Source organism: Letharia columbiana (assembly GCF_014066305.1).
Source record: "Letharia columbiana isolate WasteWater2 chromosome Unknown Sc0000019_s0, whole genome shotgun sequence".
Lineage (NCBI taxonomy): Eukaryota > Fungi > Ascomycota > Lecanoromycetes > Lecanorales > Parmeliaceae > Letharia > Letharia columbiana.
The window spans coordinates 168,937-193,474 of NW_023501060.1; the positions used below are offsets into that span (position 1 = coordinate 168,937).

A 24,538-nucleotide genomic window follows, 5' to 3' on the forward strand; every position below is an offset into this window, starting at 1 on the left:
CCACATACGCCCAGACTTCCCGAATCTAAAGCATTACGAAGATGGGTGCTACAACCTCGAGTCTGTCCGAAGGTTCGCCTATGGCGTTAGTATAGATAGGCAGACAGTTCAATGGATGATGAAGATCTAGTCATGCTTTTCCATCAATAGCTAGCTATGAATGACAGCGATCATGCAGTGAAAGCCCCCTTTCCATAGCCAATGATGAACATTGCGGTACAAATGTAATTGTGATGGTGAATTCCCTTATAAAAGATGGGAAAGATTAGCCAGCCTTATCAATGGCTGAGTTGCTTTTTCTCAATCCTGCCATTGACGTCTTTCCCACTCAAATTACATAAATGCCAGTACTTGCTCGACGCTGCGCCATAAATGACCCCACTAGCCATCGAAAATAACTTTCATCTCACAAACCTCCAACTTTCCTTCAGTCACCGCCAATATAGCGACTTCTAGAGGAGCAGCTCTGCGACGTCTCGCCAACATCTCCGCTTCTCTGCGCAGTCCACTGCCACCAAAACAGCTGCTCGCAAAATCGAGGTCGTCAGGCGCAAGAGCTATGGCTACTCTGGGCTCTCATGAGCAGAAGCACAAAGTGACCGTGGTGGGGTCCGGCAACTGGTGACCTTCTGCCCATTCAGTGCCTCCAGCGAAGCTAATGGCTTATGAAGGGGTTCAGCTATAGCCAAGATAGTGGCAGAGAATACAGCAGCGCACCCTGACTTATTCCAGAAAGATGTGCAAATGTGGGTTTTCGAGGAGGAATACCAAATTCCCAAGGGCTCAAAACACTACGAGACATCTTCGAAATTCTCGACGGAGAAGCACAAGCTCACGAGGCTGATCAACCACTTCCACGAGAACGTCAAGTACCTGCCCGACGTTTCCCTTCCCTCCAACATCATCGCCAACCCCTCACTGCAAGAATCCGTCAAAGACTCTACGATACTCATTTTCAACCTCCCTCACCAGTTCATCAGTGGTCTCTGCGACCAAATGAAAGAATCCATCCTACCCTACGCTCGAGGAATATCTTGCATCAAAGGTGTCGAGGTGTCCGAAGAAGATATAAGCCTTTTCTCCGAATCAATTGGTGAAAAGTTAGGGATATATGTCGGTGCACTGTCAGGTGCGAACATTGCCAACGAAGTCGCTCAGGAAAAGTTCTGCGAGACCACTGTCGCCTACGATCCTCCGCCAATGGACTCTCGAAACCCTACGCCTAAGGAGGGAAGAACACCTCAAGCTTCTCAGCTGGACCTAACGCAGATCACGGAGCATAAAGATTCCAAGGGACTGACATCCACGGTCCGATTAACAGCTCAACCGGCGGATCTCCCACCGCTTGACCACGAGCTCATGCACACACTCTTCCATCGACCATACTTTCACGTCCATGTGGTATCGGACGTAGCAGGCGTATCTCTTGGCGGTGCCTTGAAGAACATTGTGGCCCTCGCCGCCGGCTTCGTCGCCGGTCTTGAATGGGGCGACAACGCCAAAGCCGCCATCATGCGCGTGGGGCTCCTTGAAATGCGCAAATTTGGAAAGATGTTCTTCGAGAACTCCGTCCGCACCGCCACATTCACCGAGGAGAGTGCAGGTGTAGCCGATCTGATTACGAGTTGTTCTGGGGGAAGAAACTTCAGATGTGCGAAGATGAGCGTTCAAAGGCACATGAGTATTGCCGAGGTGGAGAAGGAGGAATTGAACGGGCAAATGTTGCAGGGAACGAGTACGGCGAAGGAGGTGTATGGGTTTCTGAAGGCGAGGGGGAAGGAGGGCGAATTTCCTTTGCTTACTAGCACCTATCGTGAGTCAAGTCCATTCGAAGGTTTGAAAGGTATCTCTGCTAACCTTGTGTCGTAGTAATCCTGCAGGGTGAGGCCAAAGTAGAAGATCTGCCTGACCTGATTGCAAAACCCAACCTATTTTAGACATGTCGAGGGAGAATGAACGGAATACAGAAAGTGAATATAAGATGCTGTGATATGAAGCCAAGCGCTCAGACCACGAGATTTTGGCGCGTTTTCTCTCTATGAATGATCCCACGCGTCACCATCTCACACTTTTCATTATTCCTTTCCTCCCATGATGATTAGACCCAATTGATGCAGTGAGTAGTACGTCTCCACAATTTTCATACAATGCCCGTGGCATTTTGATTCATCAGCACCATCTCTACCTGTGCAGAATTCCACCAACTCAGTCTACCCAGCAGCAACTTCTCTCACTCAACGATCTTCTCCCTCTTCGGCATTCTATCATAAACCTCGCAACCAGCAACCAAGCACCAAGCACCAAGCACCAAGCAACCATCACCTACATGCCGAGCATTGCCCCCACATCCTAATCGGTTGGACGCCAGCGTGAGACTCAAGTCTACATCTCACGGGGTACACTCACCTCACTACACACCCATTGTAATCTAATCTGACCGAGATCTATCCGCAGGCTCAAAACATGCCGCAAACTTCGCGCTCTCATAGGAGGAAGTCTACGACCTCAACATCCACTGCAGGGACTGGCGCCTCTTCTGCGTCATCTCGGAAACGAAAGAGGACAGCCTCGACAACTCCAGCGGGTCCACCGCCAAACAGCAGCAAGCGTATAAAGACAGAAACGAGTGCTCCGACCGAGCCTAAGTTGGCGAAGTCGGTGGGCAAGGTGTCAGAGTGAGTCATTCCCCTGCCTACGCTTACTGGCAAGACTGACGACGCACTTGCGCTACAGCTCAATCTACGATACCATCATCGACTTCAAGATTGGCGAGAGTCTCACTAGCTTTGGCATTCATCGTGGACTTCTCTGGCGTACGTCGTCGTTCTTTAAAGAGAAGCTCTCTAGTAGCGAGACAACGGAGGGCGGCATTACTGCCCGAAGTATTGTCATGAAGAACGAAGATCCAGACGTCTTTCGCCGTTTTACAACTTGGCTCTATTCCAAAACCATCATTTTAGAATCAGAGAACTACAAGACTCTACCTTGGGAAGTCATCATCCAGACCTACTCTTTCGCCGAACGGACGAGAATACCCGGTTTACAAAACACTTGCGTGGACACGGTTATCAAGAAGAGAAGGGATGGAGGACTATTTCCCGCGCAAGGCCCGGTCAATACTCTGTGGAGATACCCTGGAAAGGTATTCCGGCTTCGAAGACTCCTTCTCGACCTCTTTGCTACAGAATGCAATCTTTCGAACGCCCTCGCAAATAATGGCTCTTACCATCCGAGATTCTTGCAGGGATTGGTGCTTACGCTTTATGAAATGAAGGGGAAGCGGACCATGTACAATCTGGTGGACTTCTGGCAGAAGAGGGTGAATTACTACGTCGATGACAACGAGAACCCAATCCCCCTCGATTGAGACCCTCGGCAGCTTGGAGTCCTTGCTCGTCTCAGATCACAGTCGCTCAGCGTACGCCAGACACTCTACATACAACAAGCTTCACCATAACGATGTATCGTTCCCAGTCGCGGAGATTTGGTGCAAGGGTTTGCCATTGGCAACATACGACATCTGTGCATCATCTGCAGGAAGGGCGAGAAAGAGGGAGGATCTTTGACCGGCATAATCACACATCTGTATCATTACCAAGTAAAGGAGCTGCAGCAAGGATTGTTCACCAGCATTCCAGTTCACATAGCATTCGCGAAGGCTCTTTCAAAAGCATATCATGTATTCAGCTCTCAGCTAGCCACGAGAATCAAAGCTACAGCTGACGCCTCTGATCTCATCCACGCAACCGTAGCCATCTCTCCTCCACCAACAGCCCTACCAACATTCCCAATCCTCCCATCCACCATCCCATCATCTCAACCTCCTAGCTTCTCTCTCCGACTCAAGCAGGCACAGGATATCATCTTCGCGCACTGTAGACACCCCACCTGTCAGCACTCACCCGCCAAGCTCATCACGAGCGCAATGAGGAGGATGGTGGAAGCGTACCGGCCCCCTTGACGTTGCGGATGATGGAGCGGGTGGTATCGTCCATGAATTCGACGCGGACCTGTGTGACGCCTCCTCGGGAACCTGCCCACATGCCATCAGCACCCCGAAACCACAACAGGTACGAGAAGGAACAGCGCGGCGGTGGGGCGTGGCAGCTGGGACCGGAGGAGAGGGATGCGTACCTGTGCGACCCAGCACCCTGGTCACCTTGACGAGCTTGACGGGGATTTTTCCGGAATCCATGGTGGCAGTAGAATCTGGTTGAGGCTGTAGAGGGTTGTGTCGTGAACGCTTTCGCCGAAATTCGAGAAAGTTTGTGTGCGATGCGGCTGTATCGGTGCCAAGATGCTAGTCTTCTAATAGGGCTGGGTGAATGCGAGAATTTCCGAGGCCTCAAGCGAGAGACCCGGAGAAAGCTTTTTCTCTGCATGTAAGTATTCCCAGTCGGCCAGTTGGATATGTGATTGGTCCGAGTTGTCACTGACTAAGTACATCAGGAGCCTTCTACATATTGGGGAAAACAACATAGCCAGAATCCCAGCAACAACGCTGCACGCAGACCACTGAAGCCTCAAGAACGGCCCACATGCCCATTACTCTGCTGAAGATTGAAGGTCTACGACAAGCAATCACAAGTCCTTGGTGACTAACAGAAGAATCCATACCCGACTTCTTGGATAGCTTTTGCAGTTCCGAGATCTTAAGCATCAGCAGAAGAAGAGTCTCAGGACTTGCGCAGCGATGGATCTTGTCAACCAGTCAGTACTCACGAAAGTCCATATCTCCCTCCTCTCCTGCCTATGGCCCATAAATGGAACCGAAGCTGACTCCAAACAAAGCCTAGAAGGCCGCCTCCTCTTCGCCGTCCCCAAAAGTGAGCATCTCCGTCTCCCTCCCGGAATTCCCCACTCACGTCCTGCACTCCAGAGGGACGACTCCAACAAGCCACCCTCGACCTCCTCGCCGGCTCTGACATACAATTCCGCCGCGAAACCCGCCTCGACATCGCCCTCGTCAAGAACCACCCCATCGCCCTCGTCTTCCTCCCCGCCGCCGACATCCCGACCTTCGTCGGCGAAGGCCGGGTCGACCTGGGTATCACCGGCCGGGACCAGGTCGCCGAGCATGAAGCGTTTGTGCCGGCCACGGAAGATACGGGCGTGGAAGAGGTGCTGAACCTAGGGTTTGGAAAGTGCAGGTTGCAGGTGCAGGTGCCGGAGAAGGGGAAGCTGGAAAGGCCCGAGGAGCTGGTGGGGAAGAACGTGGTGACGAGCTTTGTAGGGTTGACGGAGAAATACTTTGCGCAACTGGAGGGCCTGGAGGGGTACGAGAACGGGGTCACGAACGGAGATGCGTCTGTGAGGAGCAGGCTGAAGACGAAGATCAAATTCGTGGGAGGGAGTGTGGAGGCCGCTTGCGCGTTGGGCGTCGCGGACGGGATTGTGGATCTTGTCGGTAAGAAACAGACTCCCTGGTACCCGTAAAGGTCTACTGACCGCGACCCAGAATCCGGCGAGACGATGAAAGCAGCCGGCCTCAAAGCCATAGACACCGTGGTCGAGAGCACAGCAACACTGATCAAATCGAAACACCCCTCGAATCAAAAGCTCGTCGACATGATCGCATCCCGCATCAGCGGCGTCATCAGTGAGTCCCTCTTCCCCTCCCCCCCCCTCACAAAACCCCCAAGCTCACCCTCTCCAGCCGCGCAGAAGTTCATCCTCTGCCAGTACAACATCGCCCGCGGCGGCGTGGAAACGGCCACCAAGATCACGCCCGGGAAGCGGGCGCCGACCGTCACGGCTCTCGAGGACCCGGAGTGGGTGGCCGTCAGCTCCATGGTGCCGAAGGAGAACATAGCGTCGGTCATGGACGAGTTGACGGCTTGTGGCGCGACTGATATACTGGTGCTCAACATAGCCAATTCGAGAACTGGATAATGAAACTTGAGCCTTTTGAGCTGGACTGGCTGGACTTCCTCTCACCATGAGCCCCTATGTGCATACAGAATCCCTGAAACTAAGTACAGTACAGACGGGTATTGATTGAGCGTACTCTACGCATGCAATGGAAGATTGCTCTACTACTTCGACAACTGCCCATTCTGACCCCAGATCCTGCCAAATGACAAAGTATGACCGGATCGCAGAGCCAACCCGAGACGGCGGGCACTAACCCATGAGCGATCGAACGCAGAATCTTGACCAGCGATCCGAACGCACGCCATCCCGATTCAATCCGATCAACCGACCGGCCCCATCCATCTCGCCAAACCACGACCGGAAACACGTCCCCAGACCCTTCAAACCTCACTGCCTGACCCGATTGATCTCATCGGCGGTCCAGACCGGCACACCGTCACCGCTCCGGGTCAAGAGATGCTTGTACTCGGCGTACAAGCGGCCGCCCCAACCGAAAGCGTAGGGGGCTTTGGCGTGCCTCTCGTAATGATTGACGAGGCGTCCGACTTCGACGATGCCGTGGTCCGGCAACCGAAGGTGCGCGGGCACGTGGCGGTCCAAGACTGGACGTTTCAGCTGCCGCTCAGCGCGCGACGGCCTTTTCTTCTTCTTCTTCCTCACTTGGGATCCTTCGGCTCCGTCCCCGCCTTGAGCGGCCGCGGTTGCGGTTGCGGGTGGAGCGGTCGCCGGGGCCACCGCAGCGGCCTGTGTTGGTGTTGTGGCGGGAAGGCGTTCCAGTAGCACTTTTTCGAAGCTGGCGAGTTTCCTGTCCAGGTTCCGGAGAATGGCGTTGTTCGAGATTTCCTCAAGGGCGTGGTCACGTCGTTTTTGTGGAGGTTGCGGCGAAGGATGACGTTGATTGGCAGCGTTGTTTCTGCGTATCGACTCGACGGGCATTGACTGATGTCGAGCACGCTGAGCACGGAAAGAAGCCTGCGGCTCAGGACGTCCGCTAAATGCTCCTGACAGACCTTTGCTGGTTCGCCTTAATGCCGCATTTTCTTCTCCGTAGGTTGAGCTATCAGAGATGTGATGATTAGGTATATCGGCTCCGCTCCGCTTGCCTGGCGGAAATGAGTCTGGCTGGGTGGGATAGCCGCTGGCGTCGTCGACTATAGCAGAGCTTGGATGCTGGTCAAATGAGGAGCTAGTTGGATTCGTAGTGGTTTTGACTCTCTCATGCACCCACAGATTCTCCGGCAGCGTGGGTTTGTTGGGGGCCTCCTTGGGTGGCAGTGATCGTTCTGGACCGAGACGAAAGCCCAAGGAGCGCAACTCCGTATTCGTGGTTTGTGCAGAACGTGACGAGCCTGCGGCATTGAGGGGAGGTCGATAGCTCTCTCCATAGCCATAGAATGCTGGAGGGGGAATACTTGACTGGGCTCGCCCTGACTGATCACTACCTCGGTTATTAGTGGAAAGGACTCCATGAGCAAATCCAAATATTGACTCGAGGGACTGCTCGTCTCCACGACATGGGTAACCCTCTTCCCTAAGCATCCTCTTGCATGCATCAATAACCATAGGAGGGTGGATCGAGCCGCGGCAGCAGCTGATTTGCTTCACGTGCTCGAAGAAGTCGAGCTTGCCGCCCGGCCATGTCGCTAGACAAGGCCCGTAGCCTGGATTGCTCGTAAAGTACTCGGGCAATAGTGCACACGAACAGCTTCTGAGTACCTCGGGCACAGATACCTCTCGCCTTTCATAAGGCTTGCGCCATCCTTCATTAGGAGCTCTCTTCTGTTGCCCACTATCTCTCGATGCTTGACCGCCAGACTGGCCCGACTGCTCTTCATGCAGTTGAAAATCGCGTGCCTCAGCACCCGCTCTGGAGGAACGCTGCGCTTTCTGGATTTTGGCGCCCTCTGATGAACACCCGCTGGCCTCGATGTCTACATGACAACGGACATCATTCATACCTGATCTGTCCTCGGCCTTGACAGCGACCACTCCGTATCTTTGTGCTCCCTGTCTCAGGCTCTTGCCCGTCGGCGGCTTTTGAGCACTCATTTGCTTGCTCGAATCGCTTTCTTTAATAACGGTGTTCCTGTCATCACGAGTAGAACAATCATGAAAACCATGCTTCTGCGATTTCAACGGTTTGTGTCGCTTGCGCGGTTCCATGTGCTTCCCTTCGTCGTCTGCCTTCCTCTTGTCCGTCTTCTGTGTCTGCTTATAGGTCTCCACGACTGATCGTCGCTCCCCTATTTTACCTTTCTCCTTGCGCTTTCCTGCCATCATGACTTGTTTCTTTACGGCCAACTGCTGGCGCATCTCCTTTTTGGTTTTTTTGTAATCGAACACCTCCTTGGGCAGTTCTACAAAATCAGCCTCCTCAAATCTTTTTCGACGAAGCTTTGAATTCCATATAGATGGTGATGGGGGCATTGGCGTCACTACTGTCTCGAGATTCGGCGAGCTTTGAGGTGCTGGGGTCGACTCTTTCTTGATGACAAGCGTGTCGCTGGCCCATGGTGGTGATTTTAGCGGCGATGAGTCGGATGTAGATCCCAACATTGCACTGGATCCAGTATTCGGACACGTAGATATATGCTCGCAAGGATTCCTTCGAGACGAAGTACTTGATGCTGAGCTGGGGGTTGCATCTGCCAGTTCTGCTGGCGAAGGGATATAATCGCTTTCTTTTCCTTCATCGGTGCCACAATCTGGCGTGGATCTGGTAATCCTCTTGCGCGCAGAATGCTCAATGGAGGGCACAAGATTCTTTTCGCTTGGAGGCTGCTGCCTCCGGGCTCTTGACGTCGAAGCGCTCGAAATTCCCTTTTTCTTGCTTGGGGTATGCATAGCTTTTTTGGCTTTTGCGACTGCTTGTCTGATATCGCCTTTGTTTTTAGACAGACCAGGGCTCTGCTGGTGGGTTGGAAGCACCGCAGCCCAGGGGCGCGCTTTGGGAGATTTCATACGATGGGTCTCGGGAGACGTTCGTTGTTGTTGTGCCGCTGGAATCATGACCTTTGGAGATACCTGATTCTTAGCCCTGTCCAGCTTTCGCTTTGCGCAGGGTGCTTGCTCAGGACTCAGAGCTGAGGCCATGCCTCTGTCCGTTTCGCGACATTGTTGGGACACGACATCAGATAACGGTCGCCTTCTTGAATGAGGCTTCAACGGGCTCTCCGAAGGCCGATTGATAGCTCGGAAGCTGGACATGTCAACTCTATGAGGTATCATTAGCCTAAAGTCGAAACACTGTGTTGAAGTAATTCTTACCCTAGACCCCTGGATGAAAGGTCTTGGCTTCGGGGACATCAGCACTATACCGCCTCATAAAGATTCTTAGCAGTGAATTCAAGAACCACCGTGATGTTTGAAAAGGGTGTTGGGTTTCTTGAGGTTGCGAAGACATAAAAGGAGTCAGCTCACGCGCCGTCGTCTTTGCAAGGATATCAGACGCGTTCGGACGAGTAACGCCCGTGATCTCGCTTCCAAGGTATTGCTTCGTGAACGCACGGTGTCGAGGTCATAGCGAGGCCAAATGACGCTTACAGGAAGGCATTATACTTGTTCCGATGATGCCACCACAACCGCTCTACGAGCACAGATTCTTAGCTGGCGTGAAGGACCAATTGAAAGATGTGATGATGCTCTCTCTGTCTACCAAGAGTGTCGTGTAGGCTCATGTCGTAACCGTTTGACAGCAGCGCGTTGAGTGTCACGAAATATGACGTGCAAAATTTTGAAAAGTTCGTGCGCTTAGGGGTCGCTTAGGGATACATCGAGCCCGCAGCCTGGGAAACAAGCTACTGGACTCCATGGCTCCCAGGAGAACGATTTCCAGTTTGATCACGTGTTCGTCAGCTTTTGGAATAGAAGGCCGTCACTCCTCTAGGCAGTCGGCTTTTGGAAGACCGGAAAACTTGTGAGCTAGAGAATGTTACTAGAAGCAAGAGTTCATAGCGTAGAGGTGGTGGTGACGATGTGAACACGGCTTCTTCGCAATGTCATCACTTCACCACGGAAGCGTTCAAGATCCAGGAGTATCGCTTCCGCAACTATGGAGACAGCTCGATAGGCGCCTTTTTTGATCCAGCTTTGCTCTTTGAAGCAGGCTTTGTAGATAGGTCTGCAGTCTTCTTCTCCAAGCCTTCACCACCGTCCTTCAGTTCGCGCAGCCTCCCTACAATCCAAGCCTTGAACGCTCTAAACCATCCTGCGCCTCCATCCTCAAGCCGCCCACAAATGGTTAGCAAGGCTTCATACCTCTGCCTTTCATTTGCCCCAGTAGCTTTCAACATTTTTGCCAAATCAACAGGGCAAAGGTACGGAGGCTGCCGCACATCTTCTGCAAGAGAGCCTGTAGCTTGCATGACACAGGCGTAGTAGACGCAATGGTCCATGCCGAAGCAGTGACCTAGCTCGTGACTGGCAGTTTGGCATACGCGGGAGAGCCAGAGAGATGAGAAGTGAGATGGTGTTTGTGGAGTTGGGAGAGAGGCATGAGCTGATACGGCGGCGTTGAGTGGTGTCTGGTGAGAAAATGAGGCATCAAGCTTTGCTTTCTTGACCTTAGAGGGCGCTCCGCAGCATTCTCGCATGTACGCATCGCAATGAGATGCAGGCCAAGCATGTTCTCTCTCTACATCCTGTCTGTCGTCCAGGCTCGGATTGTATCTGGCTGTGGAGATGACAGCCACTCTGCTGCCTCCATAGGCTCGCCCTGCACATTTTGGAGTCAGCACGACGTCTTTGAGACAACATACCCAGAGTATGACAGATCTGAGGGTTGAAGCGCGTCTACTGTTCCGAAACATGTCTTGTGATTCAAAACCAGGGACTCGATTAGGAAGGTCGCTCCGAGACTTCGACTTACCGCAACAAAAGTCATCGTCTTCGTCCTCGAAAATATCGTGCTCCACGAGCATCAATAGGGCGTACCCATCATCTGGCAGTATGCTTATAACTGTGTCAAGGAGATCATCCAAGTTGAGCTGGCCCTTGAAGACTCCATCTTTTGATGGACGTGTGCGGATACCAATAGTCTCCGTTAACGTAGTGAGGCCAATGTATTTCGGAATGTTCGAATTTGCTTGTGCTTTGGATGATTTCGGATCTGTGTCGTCCCACCTGCTGAAGTGGAGCAGCCCTGCTGGCAATAGCTTGACATTCATGCCGTGATAGAATGCTTTCAAGTACTCTAGCACGTGCTTTGCATTTGGCGATGGTACGTCCGTCGACTTATTGGAGACGATTGTCCCGCCGGTAGCGCCTTTTATTTGCGGATTGCTCCATGCGTGAATGAAATTTATTTCAGGCTTGATATCCGGAGAACTAGCCAAATAGACTACATTCCGTTCTGGCGTCACTTCGTTGCGCTCCTTCTCACGTACCCATGAGAGGAGACTCTGCGGAGGGCAGCGCGTATCGAACGAAAGGTCATCTCCAGGAAGCACAAGCGGGGCGGGAAAAGTTCCTCCGAACTCCCCGTCAGCGTCCTGCTTTCTCTTGCCAGCACCTGTCGCGCGCTGCTGACTTGTGGGTCTATGGAAGCCTGCGTCGTCAGCATGTGTAGATGATTCAAGGTTGAGGGTAGTGTGATTGCAAGCCGGTGACATATCTGAGAAATAGTCAATGGGCATGAGATTACGTATGCCTAAAAGCAAGAGTATCCACCAACAAGGGCGCAGAAAGCGAGGAGTGACAATCCGCAATCGACAAGGCTGGTCAGAAAGTGCAGGAAGCTCGGAAAGCATTGGTTGATGAAGGGGGGGTCATAGTGCGGCGTTGGAGCCTAGAATACCTAGGGCGGGCTGGCGAAGAAACAGGCTAGGTGCCAGGAATAGCGGCAGTCCAACCGATATGAATCCTCAAAGTTCTGACAAAGTCGACATCAACGAGGAACTTCTTGCGCTGCCCAACAATTTTCCTGAAATAGATCGATCACGGACGATGTAATGTTCCGGGTTGTCATCGAAGTTTGATGTGAGATCGAGAGGGCTTCATCTTTTGAAAATGCTCTTCTTTTCAACAGCTTGCCTGAGCAAAAAGCATCTTCGTAAGCTGACGAGTGTTGAGATCTTTCGATTGGAATCGCTGCCCGCAACTTGAACCTCTCCGTATGTACAAAGCAAGGCTGGTAAACCACTGTAGGCCATAATAAGATCCGTACGGGGCATGTTCAAATGCGCCTGGTATCATCAATTCCCAATCCAAGCATCGTGCATTGCTGCTTCAGTATGTATCTTCCTTGCAATCCCTCAAATCGATGTGCACAAAACTGTCTTTGCGAGCGCAGATGGTGGAAACTAAGCGTTTACTGCATTGGCCCATGCCATCCCACCCGGACCCCATCATTCTCAAATAAAGAGGTCTGTATTGCCCCGCCTCCCATGTTTCATCCTCTGCTTGGTCGCCTTTGACACCCTGTATCTTCCCAAGAACACCACTCCAGGCCGTTTAAGAGGAACTCCAATGCGCCTGCCAATATTCTTGTGGGATTGTCGACGGTGTTTACGGAATGAGTTCCCAGACGGAAAGGTCTTCTTACAGGCTTCGCATTTGTGAGGAATGCTAGCAGGAGCAGACACTGGAGGGGTTGCTGGAGGCGTCGGAGGTGTGTACTGCGCTGGCTGATTCGTAACCTTAGAGATCCATGCGCAGGGTCGGAAGATAGAGGACTGCTGAAGGTGATGTTTTATAGGGTCGTCATCTTTCTTCCAATCCTTGAGAATCAGCTTGCAACTGAAACAGGTGACGGCGTCTGTGCTCTTATTGCTGTGGTAGAACCCAGCAGAGGCCATTGCGGCAGGGAGGGGCTTTATGTCTAGCGGCCAGGTGTGGAAGGAATGAAATCTTTCGTCCCATGTCGTCATATAAGTGTCATTGTTCCAAGTGCAATTTGGAGCTGCCCTTCGATGCTCAGTGATTGGATCTGACTGCTCGTTCCAGCCTTCCATAACCACGTTGCAGTTGAAGCACGAGACCGCGTCGGTATCCACGCGAAACTGATAAAAGCCTGCACCTGCCATGAAGATGGGACGAAGTCGACCTCCATGAGGCCAATTGGTAAAAGAAGCGATCCTCTCCTCAACTGTATCCATTGACCTTCTTGCTGGACTATGATCATGAGATAGGTGATCATTCGAGGGTCCAGCAATAGCTATTCCAGTGAAGGCCTGAAAGGCCATAAGGATGGATGTGGTGAAGGAATTGTGATTTGATTGAGAGGCCGAGTGTCATACCATTAGATGGGGTGAATAAAATGTGTTTCGAGGCAGGCGCGTCGCGAATAAGAGTTACGCCGGGTAGGAAAAGTGACCACCACAACTCTAAAACTGTTACAATACCAGCCCCTTCGGCTATCGCATACATGTCGCGTATTACTAGGGCTAGTAATTACCAGCCACTAGCCACCAGCCACCTGTTTTATGTACATAAATATCCGTACATCCCATGAATCAATAATCAGTCTTTCAGTCACAATTATTCTTTTCTAACATGTCTGGTATCCTTCCTACTCTCAACAAAATTCTTAGGCCCGCTTGGGCCCACTACTCGTAATCTTATAGCCTCTAACGTTGTGGCGCTAAGATAGGTAGGTATTTGGACTCAATTTCTCATTCTGTTCGAGGATTTATGATACCATAGACTATAAACTCTAGGTGGCATAGCCATCCCGAACACAGCTTGTAGTCCGGCGCGTAAGAGCGTGACACTATGGGCGTTGGATTTTTCAGGATCCTCCTCTTCTCGGGCAGACTTGTCTCTACAAGATTAGCCATTCTACCAAAGTATTCTCTATATCCTCCTTTATGGTAGCATTGGCATGAAAAGGGGCCGTCAAGTATGTTCTCTCCGACCTGCTACACCGAGTCGGCAGGATGTTGGCGTCTCGCAGACGAAATGCAAAATGTAACCTCAAGGCGAAATCATCGACGTTCTAGGCTACCTCAGCCCTTTCCCCCGCCTTGAGATCACAAATGTTTCATGCATTAGCGGCACCATATTTAATTCCCCTCTTGTGGACCAGGCTGAAGTTCTGCAGCTACCTGCACAACCTGCTTGGGCGATTTCAGTCAATTGTCTGAGATTCCCTGCTATCTACTTGGGTATATATGTTTTGACAAACAAGATACAGGCCAGCGCAGACGTATCTACGAGGCATAGGAAGTCACGCCGCTTGGGCTATGTTGAGACTGATCTTAGATCGATGTTCATGGAGAACCCGAAGTGATTGGGGTGAGACGCTGAGCCTCGATCTAGAACATGACTCCCCGGGATCCAGCGGGTCATCAGATACCACTCTGCAGGCATGATCCCCACTTTGCAAGTTCTCGCCCGTTCATCGAGTGAGGCTTCCATCACCTGAAGCCTTATTACTCCCTCGTTTATCCCTTCAACTCTGTCTCACACCTGGTTATAAAGCAAGAAAGGATCTTGGTTTCTAGCGAAAGCACAGCTTTAGCTCTACAAACATTTTGCGCTCAGTCATTCCCAAGGTTACAGCTAGTGTTAGATTATGCCAGACCTCACAGTCCAGACGAAGATGTCCTCTACAGGCCCCAAAAAACGCATTCTCTACATCCTTGTGATGGGTCTCACAGGAGCTGGGAAGAGCACATTCATTTCCGTCGTCACTGGAAATGAGGACATCCCGATCGGGGCCCCATCGGACCTGGATGGAGGTACGCAACTTCTCATAACTTGTTGCTTGCTTGGAAGCTTACGCTCCCTCCAGTAACACAGGAGGTTCAAGACTATATACTCTACTACCACCACAAAGGCTGCCGTTACGAAATCCATCTTATCGACTCGCCTGGATTCGACGACGGAACTCTGAATGACGCCCAAGTCCTGTCACAAATCGCAACTTATATTAACACAAGCTACAAACTTAAACAAAGACTAGCAGGCGTGCTGTACCTCCATGATATTACCAAAGCAAAAGTAGGTGGTGTTGGAAAGATAAACCTCCGCATGCTAGAGAACTTGATCGGCATGGAGAAGTGCAACAACTGCACGTTAGTCACGACCAAATGGGGATGCACCAATCTTCAGGATGAAGAGAAAAGAGAAAAGACGCTGAGTGTGGAGAAGAAATTCTTTGGCGCCATGCTGCAAAACGCGCAGCAAGCCAAGATGAAGAGATTCGAACCCAAGACGAGGAAATCGGCACTAGACATTATCATCCCATACCTGGAGAACGAATTCACGCCGCACATCTCCCGTCAGATGGTGGACCCGCGGGGGCCGAAGCTACCTCTGGGGGAGACAGAAGCGGGCAAAGTTGTAGCCGACAACCTGGAGAAACTCTCGCAGACCAAGCAGGAACAGAAGATGGTGCAACACGCGCAGGAGATCCTATCGCAGAGTTACGACGAGAGTTTGTTTGAGGAATTCAAGCAGAAGAGGAAGGTGTTGCGGCGCAAGATCCATATGCAGCAGTCCGGCCGCTGGATTATGCGCACCGCGATCGTGGGCGGAGCCATTGTGGCCACTGTTCTCACGCTTGGACTGGGCGCTTCCGCTTTTGCATTGGAGCCCGTGTACGAGAAGGCTGTCAGGGGGCAAAGAAAGGCGGAGAAGAAAGCCAAGGTGGATCTGAAAGCAGATTTCATCGAGAAGAGTAAGAATGCGAATCAGCTCAGGCAGACCAACCCGGATTGGTTGTGGGACAACAAGGTGAAGCGGCTGCAGGATTTGGAAAAGTCATACAGTCTGAAGAGTGGAAGCTCTGACTCGGATATTTTAAAGGTTGTGCGGCTTGGGGAGAAGGTTGGGTTCGCTAGGTCTGAGGACTCCGAGGCTCCTCTGCATGCCGCTGACTGGGAATGTTCTGACAGCTCAGATTCTTCGGAATCTGATGCTGAGCAAGAATGATAATACCGCGAGATGGTTTGGAGGTGCTTTTGAGGGTCTTTATAACTTTCACTCTTATGGTCGCAGTTGAACGAAGCCAGGTGACGCACTTCAAGAGGACGAGGAAGCGCACTCTGCAAGACTGTGTTCATTTTTTCTCGCGGGGAAACAGTTGGAGATGACGAGTCTCATAGTCGATACTGTATTTGTCTTTGATGGAAATAATATCCGTCAATCATAGAAGCAGTTCCAAGCCGTGAAAAGGACGATACTTCAACAGTCTCTCCTCCACAAATAGCTTGCTCAATACCGACTACCCCACCCCCTTGGTCCCATACCGCGCCTTACCTCTCACTTCCTCCTCGTCATCGTCATCATCAACTCTTCCCCACCTCCATTGCCAAACTCCCCATCCCCTTCCTCCCCCTCACCTCCAACAACCGTCACCGGCTAGAGCATCGAAATGTCGGCAGCACCGACCTTAGCGCCCGTCTCGCTTATCAATTCCCTACGATGTTGTTCGTACTCAAGAGTCCCCCATGCTTCCAAGTCCCCAGCATAAAACCTTTCCAAAACACATTCCCTTTGGCAGTTTTGCAAACGCGTGATCCCTTTCCGCTGATACCAGTCCTGTCATCATCTTCCAGTATATCTGCCAGCTACGCTGCCATGAACTCGATCTTCTACAGATTCTTGATCCGCCGGGAAGAAAAGGTGCTCCATGCGGATCAATAATGGTCCTGTAAACCGAGCGAGGCTATGAGTGCCGTAAAAGGTGGGTCGGAGGGATCTTAGGGTCTTTCTTCAGGTACGTTTGCACTGCTGTGGGTGCAGCTAGATACTCGCCGCGTTAATGAGGTGGGGGAGGCTCGTCGCAGTGTTGGTGCTTGTGGCCTTCCGGCACCGAATATCTCGACCGCTAAGACCCCTGCGGTCAAGTAGTAGGGTTAGGGCTCGTGCTAGCTCTGATTCAGGACTTCCGGTTGCCGACACCCGTAGCCTTTAGCGTTTTGCAAAAGCCAATGATATCGGATCAAGATTTTTTTTGAAACAGATGTTTGGACGTTTGTTTTCCGTTGAGGATGTCGTACCCATTGCTAACATTCATACACCACCCTCGTCGAGTCCCTTCAGGGTCAGAACTGCGAGCGTGAGACGGCGTTAGGGCTAGGGCCCATCAGCATTGGCTAACACGCGTCGGCTGACGCACCCGGAAGTCACAAGCTCTGGGAGCTGGTCTTGAGAGCCTTCGATTCAGTTCTTCAGATACTTACAGAAACTCGTTAGAGTTATATCTCTTTATGGATATTAGTTACTCTTAAATAAAAGACTATCTTAATTTTCTATACGTAATCTTAAATATTCTATATATCTCTTATTTAAATTAATAATAATAATAATATTAATATAGATTATTTTCTACTATATACTATATTTTATAATATTAAAAAGTATTTAATCTCGAAAACTCTAATATTACTTCGTATATTTCTACTTTAACTTATTTAATTTTACTATAGTATAAAGTCTTATTTTAATTTTTAATAGTAATAAAAGATTAAATAAAGAAATATAGAGAATTATATAAAATAGTATTTAGTAAAATATATAACTTAAATCTTAACTTTTTAATATAGTCGTTTATAATTTATTTTAATATTAAAGTTCTAGTCTCTAAAAGTTAAAAGTTTAATCTTTAAAACTAATATAAAAAACCTTTTAGCTTTTAACTTTCTATTTTCTTTAAAATTTCTAATATAATTCGTTTTGATAATACTCTAGATTATTCTTTATAATAATATCGAAAGTTAAAATACTAAATAGCTCGTTCAAGGGTTAGAAATCAAGTTTCTCATTTGGTTCTTATTTATCGAATCATTTGCTCCCAATTAATTGCGACAACAGCGATGAATTACGCTCTCAGTAAGTCCTACGATTCCCTTAGAGATTGCGATGATATTTACAGCTTCAAAGGTTCCCCTTTGAAGGCTATTCAAGGTACTGCGATTCAAGACCTCACGGACGGTCGATTTGGCGTCCCTAAATTCGGCCGATCGCGCGGGTGGCCCACCAGCCTATCATATTCATCTACAACTTCATCATTGAAACCTCGCGGCCTGGGGTTATCAAGTGTAAGCTTTACCCAGAAGACGAATCCTTGATCTTGATTTTTATATAGGATGGGATCATTTGTTGAATCTTTCTTAGGTCTCAATACCAACCAAGCCAAAGTACATTCCAAATCAAAGGCCACCTCCACAAGTTCACAGCAGTCTGCCACATGGCGCAACTGGACCGAACGAGAGATCACGCAGAGTCATCATATCCCGTTTTCTACTCTTGGATGGCAATATCTCATTCGTTGTTGGGACCCAGATTGATGGTGTTATATCTTGTGACGCCGAAGAGGTTCCTGTAGCCAAGATACTTGACCACGTCTCACCAGCAGAGATAGAACGCTTCGAAAACCAGGACTTCTTTGCCGAAGATGAGAGAGAAAGACTTCTGCCTCCCAGAAAGCCTCGTGGGAGACCGCGAAAAGGTGACCGCATAGTGCCATCTTTCAACATAGCTCCCATTGGCCAAGAGACATCAAGGGAACAATCACTTCTACCTGAGGGTTTCATCTCCATCAAGAAGAAGCTTGGCCGTCCAAAGGGTTCCCACAATCGAGGTCCGCATAAGAAGAAGGCCTACAAACTCACGTTGAAACCATTTGTTCTATCTGAAACATCGACCGCTACCAAGAAAGCTCGCGGTCGACCACCACTTCAGAAGAACCTTTCCGTCGTGATTCCTTCCTTCGATGGGCCTCAACCCCAAGAGCTCGAAAGTACCCCTGGCGCAGAGTCGGAAAGCGACGACATGTTGGGCGACCCTAAACCACAGTATTCAATGGTCGCTGCAAGCGGTCTTGGCCAGTCAGACACCGAAGACGTGACATCGAGAGATCAATCTATTGATCTCGTACCACCATCGAAGAAAAGGCGTTTAGACACAAGCAATGCTTTCATTGACCTCAGTTCTGACGCTAACGGCGGCGAGGGATCGCCACAACCAACGAAGAGGGCTAAAACACTTCCGGAGACGTCCCCAGATCCTATCGCTGACGACAGTGCCGCTCTACTCAGACAATTCCAAGCCAGAGTCTATGGCCCTGATCACTCTGAAAAGGGCAGCACCATTCCTCACCGACAGTCTCAGCCCAGCCCCACTCTCGATGATAGTACCGCTCTGGTCAGACAATTTCATACTCATACCCGCCCGTCCAGCCTTGATTCCTCATCGTCTGACTCATTGATGGGACCAACTCCACGTCCGCTTAAGCCATTGCCGGCACAGTCTGTTCCATCTGAACCACTACCCGGAAAGGCATTACTCCCGCAAGACAACTCGGCCAAAGTTCCCGCATCGTATCCCGATAACAGTATCACTGTCTCTCACTCTCCTCGGCGTCAACCAGCCAAGGCTACGCCTGCCAAATCGACCTCGCCAGCCAAATCCATCCCGAGAAGAGTCAGCCTTACGCCCCATTTTCCTCCGAGTACGAGCTTTAGTCATATCAAATCCTTGGGTAGCTCTACAGTGAGTAAGCCTCGGCCTTCAATTTCCTCAGCAAGTAGCCATGCGCCTTCACAACCAACCAATACGACATTCTCTCAAACATCCAGGACCATGCCCTCCGTTCCAAAAGAGAGAAAGCCATCTCCCGTGCCCGGAAGCGCTCCATCACATTCTTCTCAAGCCTCATCCACAGGCAAGGTCGGCTTCGCGGGTCTACCACAAGCGAAAGACATCACGGCCTACTTTGCTCCAAAGGCTACAGTAGCGAAAGAGACAGCAGTCAAGGCTCTACATTCTCCAGCGTCGCAGCTACTCGACCCGGAGGACAGCGAAAGCGAGGACCAGCTTGCTCGCCAATCCTCCATTGACAGTATCAGCTCAGGAGTCATAGTTGTAAGACAGAACCACGTGACACCAAGCAGTCAAGCCGCCACTGCTGAAGCCAGGCCGCAAGAGCCGTCCCACAATCAGGCTCAAAGCGTTCTTGACGGTGCCGAGGATGACAGCTCGGACGACGAAAGCGAAGACGAACACGGTGGCACGACTCGCGTCTCGAATACTGCAGCGCCTGTCCTACCTACCGCCAGCCCGGCAAAGGTGCAGAGCAGCGCTGGAGCCTTGAACAAAGCATTTGATGCCGAGGACGACGAGGGCTCGGATAGCGACTCTGATGGCAATTCGGATCATGATTCGGACAACAACTCGGACAACAACTCGGACAACAACTCGGACAACAATTCGGACAACAACTCGGACAACAATTCGGAGAAAAACTCGGATAGTTTGAGCTCTGAGGTGATGATCGTCAGACCGAGTTGAGGAGCAAGGGAAAGGCGTATCGAGCGACGAGCTTACGATCCAGATGACCAGACGGCTACACTTGGTTCGCGATGGATGGACTTGGAAAGACCGCGCATGTTGGACCATGGCGCCGAACCTGATAGGTCATACAATGGCTTTCATCATAATAGAGCTCTGCCACTATTCTATACTGTTGTAGCTAAGTAGACTATTTAGCCAGCATTGTAGCAAAGTCAGCATAGATACAATGAAGAACATATCCAATGAGTTCCTTCGCTTGCTAAATGCTATTGGGTCTCCCGTGATCGTGGAAGCATATTTATCACCCCTCGCTTGCAACAAGCCATTCATGTTCTTAAGATTATTATAAATGCCTCAACGCCCAACGCCTTGCGCGAATGAGTGCCTAATACTCCGGAAAATTGGGATCGACCGACTGCCTCCACGCTCGCAGTCCACCCGATATATCGCCCATAAGATCGTATTTGGCATCAGGCCGAGACCGTGATAGGTCCTTGAACTTGTTCGCCGCCAGCTGCGAATCATTCCCGTACCGACAGATGAGGTATAATGATACGCCGTCGGCGATGTTGGGGTCGCTAGTGATGGTGTCGTCCAACTTGTCGATACTCGCCTCTGGATTTCGGCTGATCTCTGAGTAAGGGAGGTTCATGCTTCCCTTGAGGTGGCAGATGTCGAATTGGACTTTCTCTCTCACGTCGAGGAGAATATGGGGACTTCCGGTGGCTTTCCTGATCTCGCTGTATTCCTTGGCAGATATCCTATTTGCGCTGATCGGCGCTGCCGGAGACCTCGATGCGCAGAAAGCGTCGTAGTCCAAAGACGCAGACCCTAATGATTCTTCGGTGATTGTTGCTGTGTCCGAGCAGCTAGGACATCCCTTTCTCTTCCCTCGCAATTTAATGCTTCTGAATGGAGGATTACTGTAGGCGGAGTATAGCAGTAGTGATGGAGGAACAGTGTCGTTTGACGCTTCCGTCGGATATTGGTATTCATTCTCTTGAAGTAAAGGCGAAAGAATTTTGAGAGCCTCCATAGCCATAAGAACACCCATAACTCCAACAACAGGACCCAGTATACCACCTTCGCCGCACGACAAGACCGTCTCCGACGGCGGAGACTTTGGAAACACACAGCGGTAGCAGAAGCCGCCTGGGTTGTCGTGTCCTTTTGGAGGATTGTTGAGAACCATGAGCTGCCCATCCGTACGTAATGCAGACGCTGTGACCATAGGCCTTCCCGCTAGCACGGCTGCGTCTGATACGAGGTATCGGGTACTAGGACGGTCTGTACAGTCAAGGATGAGATCGTACTTTCGCATGGTCTCAACGGCTAACTTCTGATCCAAGTCGGAGTGGTGAGCAATGTACTTATTCTCCGAGTTCCGGCTAAGCTGGTCAGCATGTGTGGGTAATGGAGACCTCCCTTGACTCACACTATCAAATTTTCTACAGCGCTGTCCACCTTCCCCAGACCAAGCCACTTCTCGGTATGTAGTAGCTGACGGTGAAGGTTGGAAAGCTCCACCGTATCACCGTCGATGAGGCCAATCTTTCCCACTCCGGCACCCGCAAGGTATGTGGCGGCTGGGCATCCTAGACCTCCCACACCGACGATCAAGACCGAGGCATTTTTAAGTCGTAATTGTCCTGTTGTCGATTCGTGTAAGAGAAAGGCGTACGTTGTTTTTGAAAGAGCTGGGCCCACCTGTCAGACCAATCTCGGGTATTATCAGCTGCCTTCCATACCTCTTGTGCTCTTCCGACGTTAACTTCCAGCTCCGACCCCATTTGTCTTCTTGAGGCAACTTTAACTGTTCGACAAGACTCTCAAAAGTCTTCTCGTTGTAGTTGACTGAGGGGACTGGGGAAGACGAGATAGGCTGAGTCTGCGAGTGGCCATTGGCGTCAGCTTTGGCAGATGTGATCTGGTTGTAGTAGGCTTCAGCGTCTTGGAGTTGTGTTTTCAAGTCTGCTAGTGTGCCTTCGAGGGAGGCAATCTGGGCTCGAAGCCTCAGCACGGGATCATTTGATAGGTCCATCCTAAGGCTCGCTTTCTGGACTGTAGCAAGAATGCATGAGAAGGCAGTGAAGAGGTGACTGAGGAGGAAGAAAAACGAAAGACTGGTGAAAAAGTAGATGACCACAGGAATACCTTAGGGCAAAGTTCTTAGGGTTCAGCTCGGCGACTTTCGATGCCAAGACAACAGCATTTTGCCCCACCTTATTAGCCCCAACGCTAGACTCACCATAGTACTCTGTTTATCAGACTCATCTCCTGGATTTTCCATAACACCAAGATGTCACCTATCTACCTTCCAGTATACCTGGGACTTGAGGCCGCCTTTGTCTCCATCAAGCTGCATTCAAGTACACAGTAGAGTACGACGAACATTTCTCAATCCCTGTCATTTCAGCTTCAGCTGCAGCCAGAACATAAACACAGCGGCTACAGTACGAATACTACCTTATGAGGCCATGGACAAGCGAAGTCACTACGAATGGCTACTATCAAAGCAGGTTTTGACGGAGTTCAATAGGAATTCTTCCGCCATGCCTGCTTCTCTGAATCGTACTCTTCATTCTGTGATAAAAGAGTATTGATGGATTGCTGGTTTTGCTCCTTTGGCTGGACGAGTGATTCTCGGTGTCCATCTCCGTGGGTTCGATCTCTCCAAGGCGTTCAAAGTGAGAAACACGATAACAGCAGTATTGATCAACGACCATTTGGTCCCTAGAGCCCACGTCCATTCCTTTTTCATTACACCATCTTTGCCGCAGCGGCGACCGGCTCGGCGTGCAAGGTTTTAGATCTTGAAAGGTCCGAATGAAGGCGCAATTGTATAGCGTCGTCTCAGCGAGGGATGTTTAGTGACAGCTTGGTTAGCTATCTTAGATATTGTTGCGAGGGATCTGTCTCGCGTCCAGTATGGAATTGTCATTTTGCTTCAGCCATGAGAGACTTCGGTCCATCTCAAGCCTTTGGTAAATCTTGGGGGCTGCAGTCTAAAGCCAGTCAGTGATTGCAACACATAGAGTTCGAAGCTTACATTGAATGCCAATTCCATTGCCATTAAGTCGAAGCTTCGCCGGAGCCGTATTTGCAGAATCACCCATGCTGATGGTCGACATAGGCGAAGAGTCAGTCGTGATTGGGATGGGAGCAGGTGGGAGCAAACCTAGTGCTCCACCCCCATTGAGCGCCGCCATTTTCGGTGCTAAGTTTTAATCCATGGATGACCGTTAGAATATTCCACCTGCGCTTGACGCTATCGCAAGAGTGTGGTATGACCAAGAGCTCGACATGTTGGGACGTTGGCTCAAGATCCTCTACAAGCAGCACGCCCTCTCTCGCTTGACACCCAGGATGCTGGTCTAGCACCATCCGTGGAGTACGGTCCCGGAATGCTTTCCAAATGCTCTCTGTTGACAGTATTATTCTAGTGTCATCGTAAATCCACGTTATCGACAACCGTTCTAACGATATCTATTGAGCTTCCGCTTGGCGCGTTCGCTACTTTCCTTTGTAGCACATATAGCTAATTCAACTAAGTGTCCTATCTTTATTGTTGATAGTGGGCTCTGGGATTCGCATACCTCTTCGGTTCAAGGCGTGGGAGTAGCGGTGTTTATACCTAGGTGCATTGTATGGTAGTATTCGAGGGACGTCGGCTTGAGTGCCATTCGCCAGAGCTGCTAGTATTCGCCTCTTAAGTAACTATTATCTACTCCATCCCCGGTACAAAACCACGTTGAGTACAGCTCAACAACATTATCAGCCCATCCAAAACCAAAAACGCCACCTTATCCTCCCCTTCCTCTCCCTTTCAACCCCCAAGACCTCAATCTCAACCTCACATCCAACCCATTCTTGGGCTCGGCAGTAATCCCTCCCCCTATAACAGGTACAAAGACTTCATCAGCCAACACTCTCTCAGCCGTGCCAAACAAGGCCGCAAGCAAGCACCTAACTTCGCCTACCGCAAAGTCCTGCCCAATCCAGCTTCTCGGGCCACGCCAAAACGTAACCGTTGCGAGACTACCCTTCTCCATGCCTCGTTACCCGCCCACATAACGATCAACGAGATTATCGTCACCGCCGCCGCCGTTTTCTTGCGCCAGTTGGTAATCCCATGGATGGGGTAGCGGGAGGCTTCGCTGTGGGCTTGACGCAACCATACAAGCTGCCCAAAATTACCAGAACGCCTCGTGTAGATAACGCGGACTCGATGATTTCTTGAGATACATGTCATGCGCAATGGAAGGTGACTTGGGTATCTGATGCTTCTTAGCAGAGGACATACAGATGAGTTGATGTTGCTAAAAGAATCAACAGCTCAGGCTTAGAAAAATGCGGCATAGATAGTCACTGATGGTACCACCATCCAGGCGATCAAGATGCTATGAGGATATCTTGGAAGTACCCG

General features: G+C 50.5%; 12 protein-coding genes across 12 annotated transcripts; 5 read left to right on the plus strand and 7 right to left on the minus strand.

The window, feature by feature from the left end:
- Window positions 1–559: 559 nt before the first annotated feature.
- HO173_006426 (uncharacterized protein) lies at window positions 560–1,937 on the plus strand (the record flags this gene model as incomplete). The annotated part of the gene is made up of 3 exons (XM_037308337.1): window positions 560–621; window positions 672–1,813; window positions 1,870–1,937. 3 exons carry the CDS (start codon window positions 560–562, stop codon window positions 1,935–1,937), a joined length of 1,272 nt encoding a protein of 423 aa, XP_037164603.1.
- Window positions 1,938–2,463: 526 nt separating this feature from the next.
- Window positions 2,464–3,367, plus strand: HO173_006427 (uncharacterized protein; the record flags this gene model as incomplete). The annotated part of the gene is made up of 2 exons (XM_037308338.1): window positions 2,464–2,675; window positions 2,734–3,367. The coding sequence occupies 2 exons, from the start codon at window positions 2,464–2,466 to the stop codon at window positions 3,365–3,367; spliced, it is 846 nt and encodes a 281-aa protein (XP_037164604.1).
- Window positions 3,368–3,811: 444 nt separating this feature from the next.
- On the minus strand, window positions 3,812–4,195 carry HO173_006428 (uncharacterized protein; the record flags this gene model as incomplete). The annotated part of the gene is made up of 3 exons (XM_037308339.1): window positions 3,812–3,873; window positions 3,950–4,033; window positions 4,135–4,195. 3 exons carry the CDS (start codon window positions 4,193–4,195, stop codon window positions 3,812–3,814), a joined length of 207 nt encoding a protein of 68 aa, XP_037164605.1.
- Window positions 4,196–4,693: 498 nt separating this feature from the next.
- Window positions 4,694–5,892, plus strand: HO173_006429 (uncharacterized protein; the record flags this gene model as incomplete). The annotated part of the gene is made up of 4 exons (XM_037308340.1): window positions 4,694–4,826; window positions 4,880–5,407; window positions 5,459–5,599; window positions 5,657–5,892. 4 exons carry the CDS (start codon window positions 4,694–4,696, stop codon window positions 5,890–5,892), a joined length of 1,038 nt encoding a protein of 345 aa, XP_037164606.1.
- Window positions 5,893–6,261: 369 nt separating this feature from the next.
- Window positions 6,262–9,081, minus strand: HO173_006430 (uncharacterized protein; the record flags this gene model as incomplete). Its single annotated transcript, XM_037308341.1, has 1 exon — window positions 6,262–9,081. One exon carries the CDS (start codon window positions 9,079–9,081, stop codon window positions 6,262–6,264), a length of 2,820 nt encoding a protein of 939 aa, XP_037164607.1.
- An 842-nt stretch (window positions 9,082–9,923) lies between these two features.
- On the minus strand, window positions 9,924–11,483 carry HO173_006431 (uncharacterized protein; the record flags this gene model as incomplete). The annotated part of the gene is made up of 2 exons (XM_037308342.1): window positions 9,924–10,588; window positions 10,742–11,483. 2 exons carry the CDS (start codon window positions 11,481–11,483, stop codon window positions 9,924–9,926), a joined length of 1,407 nt encoding a protein of 468 aa, XP_037164608.1.
- A 741-nt stretch (window positions 11,484–12,224) lies between these two features.
- Window positions 12,225–13,055, minus strand: HO173_006432 (uncharacterized protein; the record flags this gene model as incomplete). Its single annotated transcript, XM_037308343.1, has 1 exon — window positions 12,225–13,055. One exon carries the CDS (start codon window positions 13,053–13,055, stop codon window positions 12,225–12,227), a length of 831 nt encoding a protein of 276 aa, XP_037164609.1.
- A 1,331-nt stretch (window positions 13,056–14,386) lies between these two features.
- On the plus strand, window positions 14,387–15,747 carry HO173_006433 (uncharacterized protein; the record flags this gene model as incomplete). Its single annotated transcript, XM_037308344.1, has 2 exons — window positions 14,387–14,552; window positions 14,606–15,747. The coding sequence occupies 2 exons, from the start codon at window positions 14,387–14,389 to the stop codon at window positions 15,745–15,747; spliced, it is 1,308 nt and encodes a 435-aa protein (XP_037164610.1).
- A 1,886-nt stretch (window positions 15,748–17,633) lies between these two features.
- HO173_006434 (uncharacterized protein) lies at window positions 17,634–20,109 on the plus strand (the record flags this gene model as incomplete). Its single annotated transcript, XM_037308345.1, has 2 exons — window positions 17,634–17,858; window positions 17,935–20,109. The coding sequence occupies 2 exons, from the start codon at window positions 17,634–17,636 to the stop codon at window positions 20,107–20,109; spliced, it is 2,400 nt and encodes a 799-aa protein (XP_037164611.1).
- A 388-nt stretch (window positions 20,110–20,497) lies between these two features.
- On the minus strand, window positions 20,498–21,433 carry HO173_006435 (uncharacterized protein; the record flags this gene model as incomplete). The annotated part of the gene is made up of 1 exon (XM_037308346.1): window positions 20,498–21,433. The coding sequence occupies one exon, from the start codon at window positions 21,431–21,433 to the stop codon at window positions 20,498–20,500; it is 936 nt and encodes a 311-aa protein (XP_037164612.1).
- Window positions 21,434–21,745: 312 nt separating this feature from the next.
- HO173_006436 (uncharacterized protein) lies at window positions 21,746–22,153 on the minus strand (the record flags this gene model as incomplete). Its single annotated transcript, XM_037308347.1, has 1 exon — window positions 21,746–22,153. One exon carries the CDS (start codon window positions 22,151–22,153, stop codon window positions 21,746–21,748), a length of 408 nt encoding a protein of 135 aa, XP_037164613.1.
- A 932-nt stretch (window positions 22,154–23,085) lies between these two features.
- Window positions 23,086–23,321, minus strand: HO173_006437 (uncharacterized protein; the record flags this gene model as incomplete). Its single annotated transcript, XM_037308348.1, has 2 exons — window positions 23,086–23,117; window positions 23,162–23,321. The coding sequence occupies 2 exons, from the start codon at window positions 23,319–23,321 to the stop codon at window positions 23,086–23,088; spliced, it is 192 nt and encodes a 63-aa protein (XP_037164614.1).
- Window positions 23,322–24,538: the final 1,217 nt, after the last annotated feature.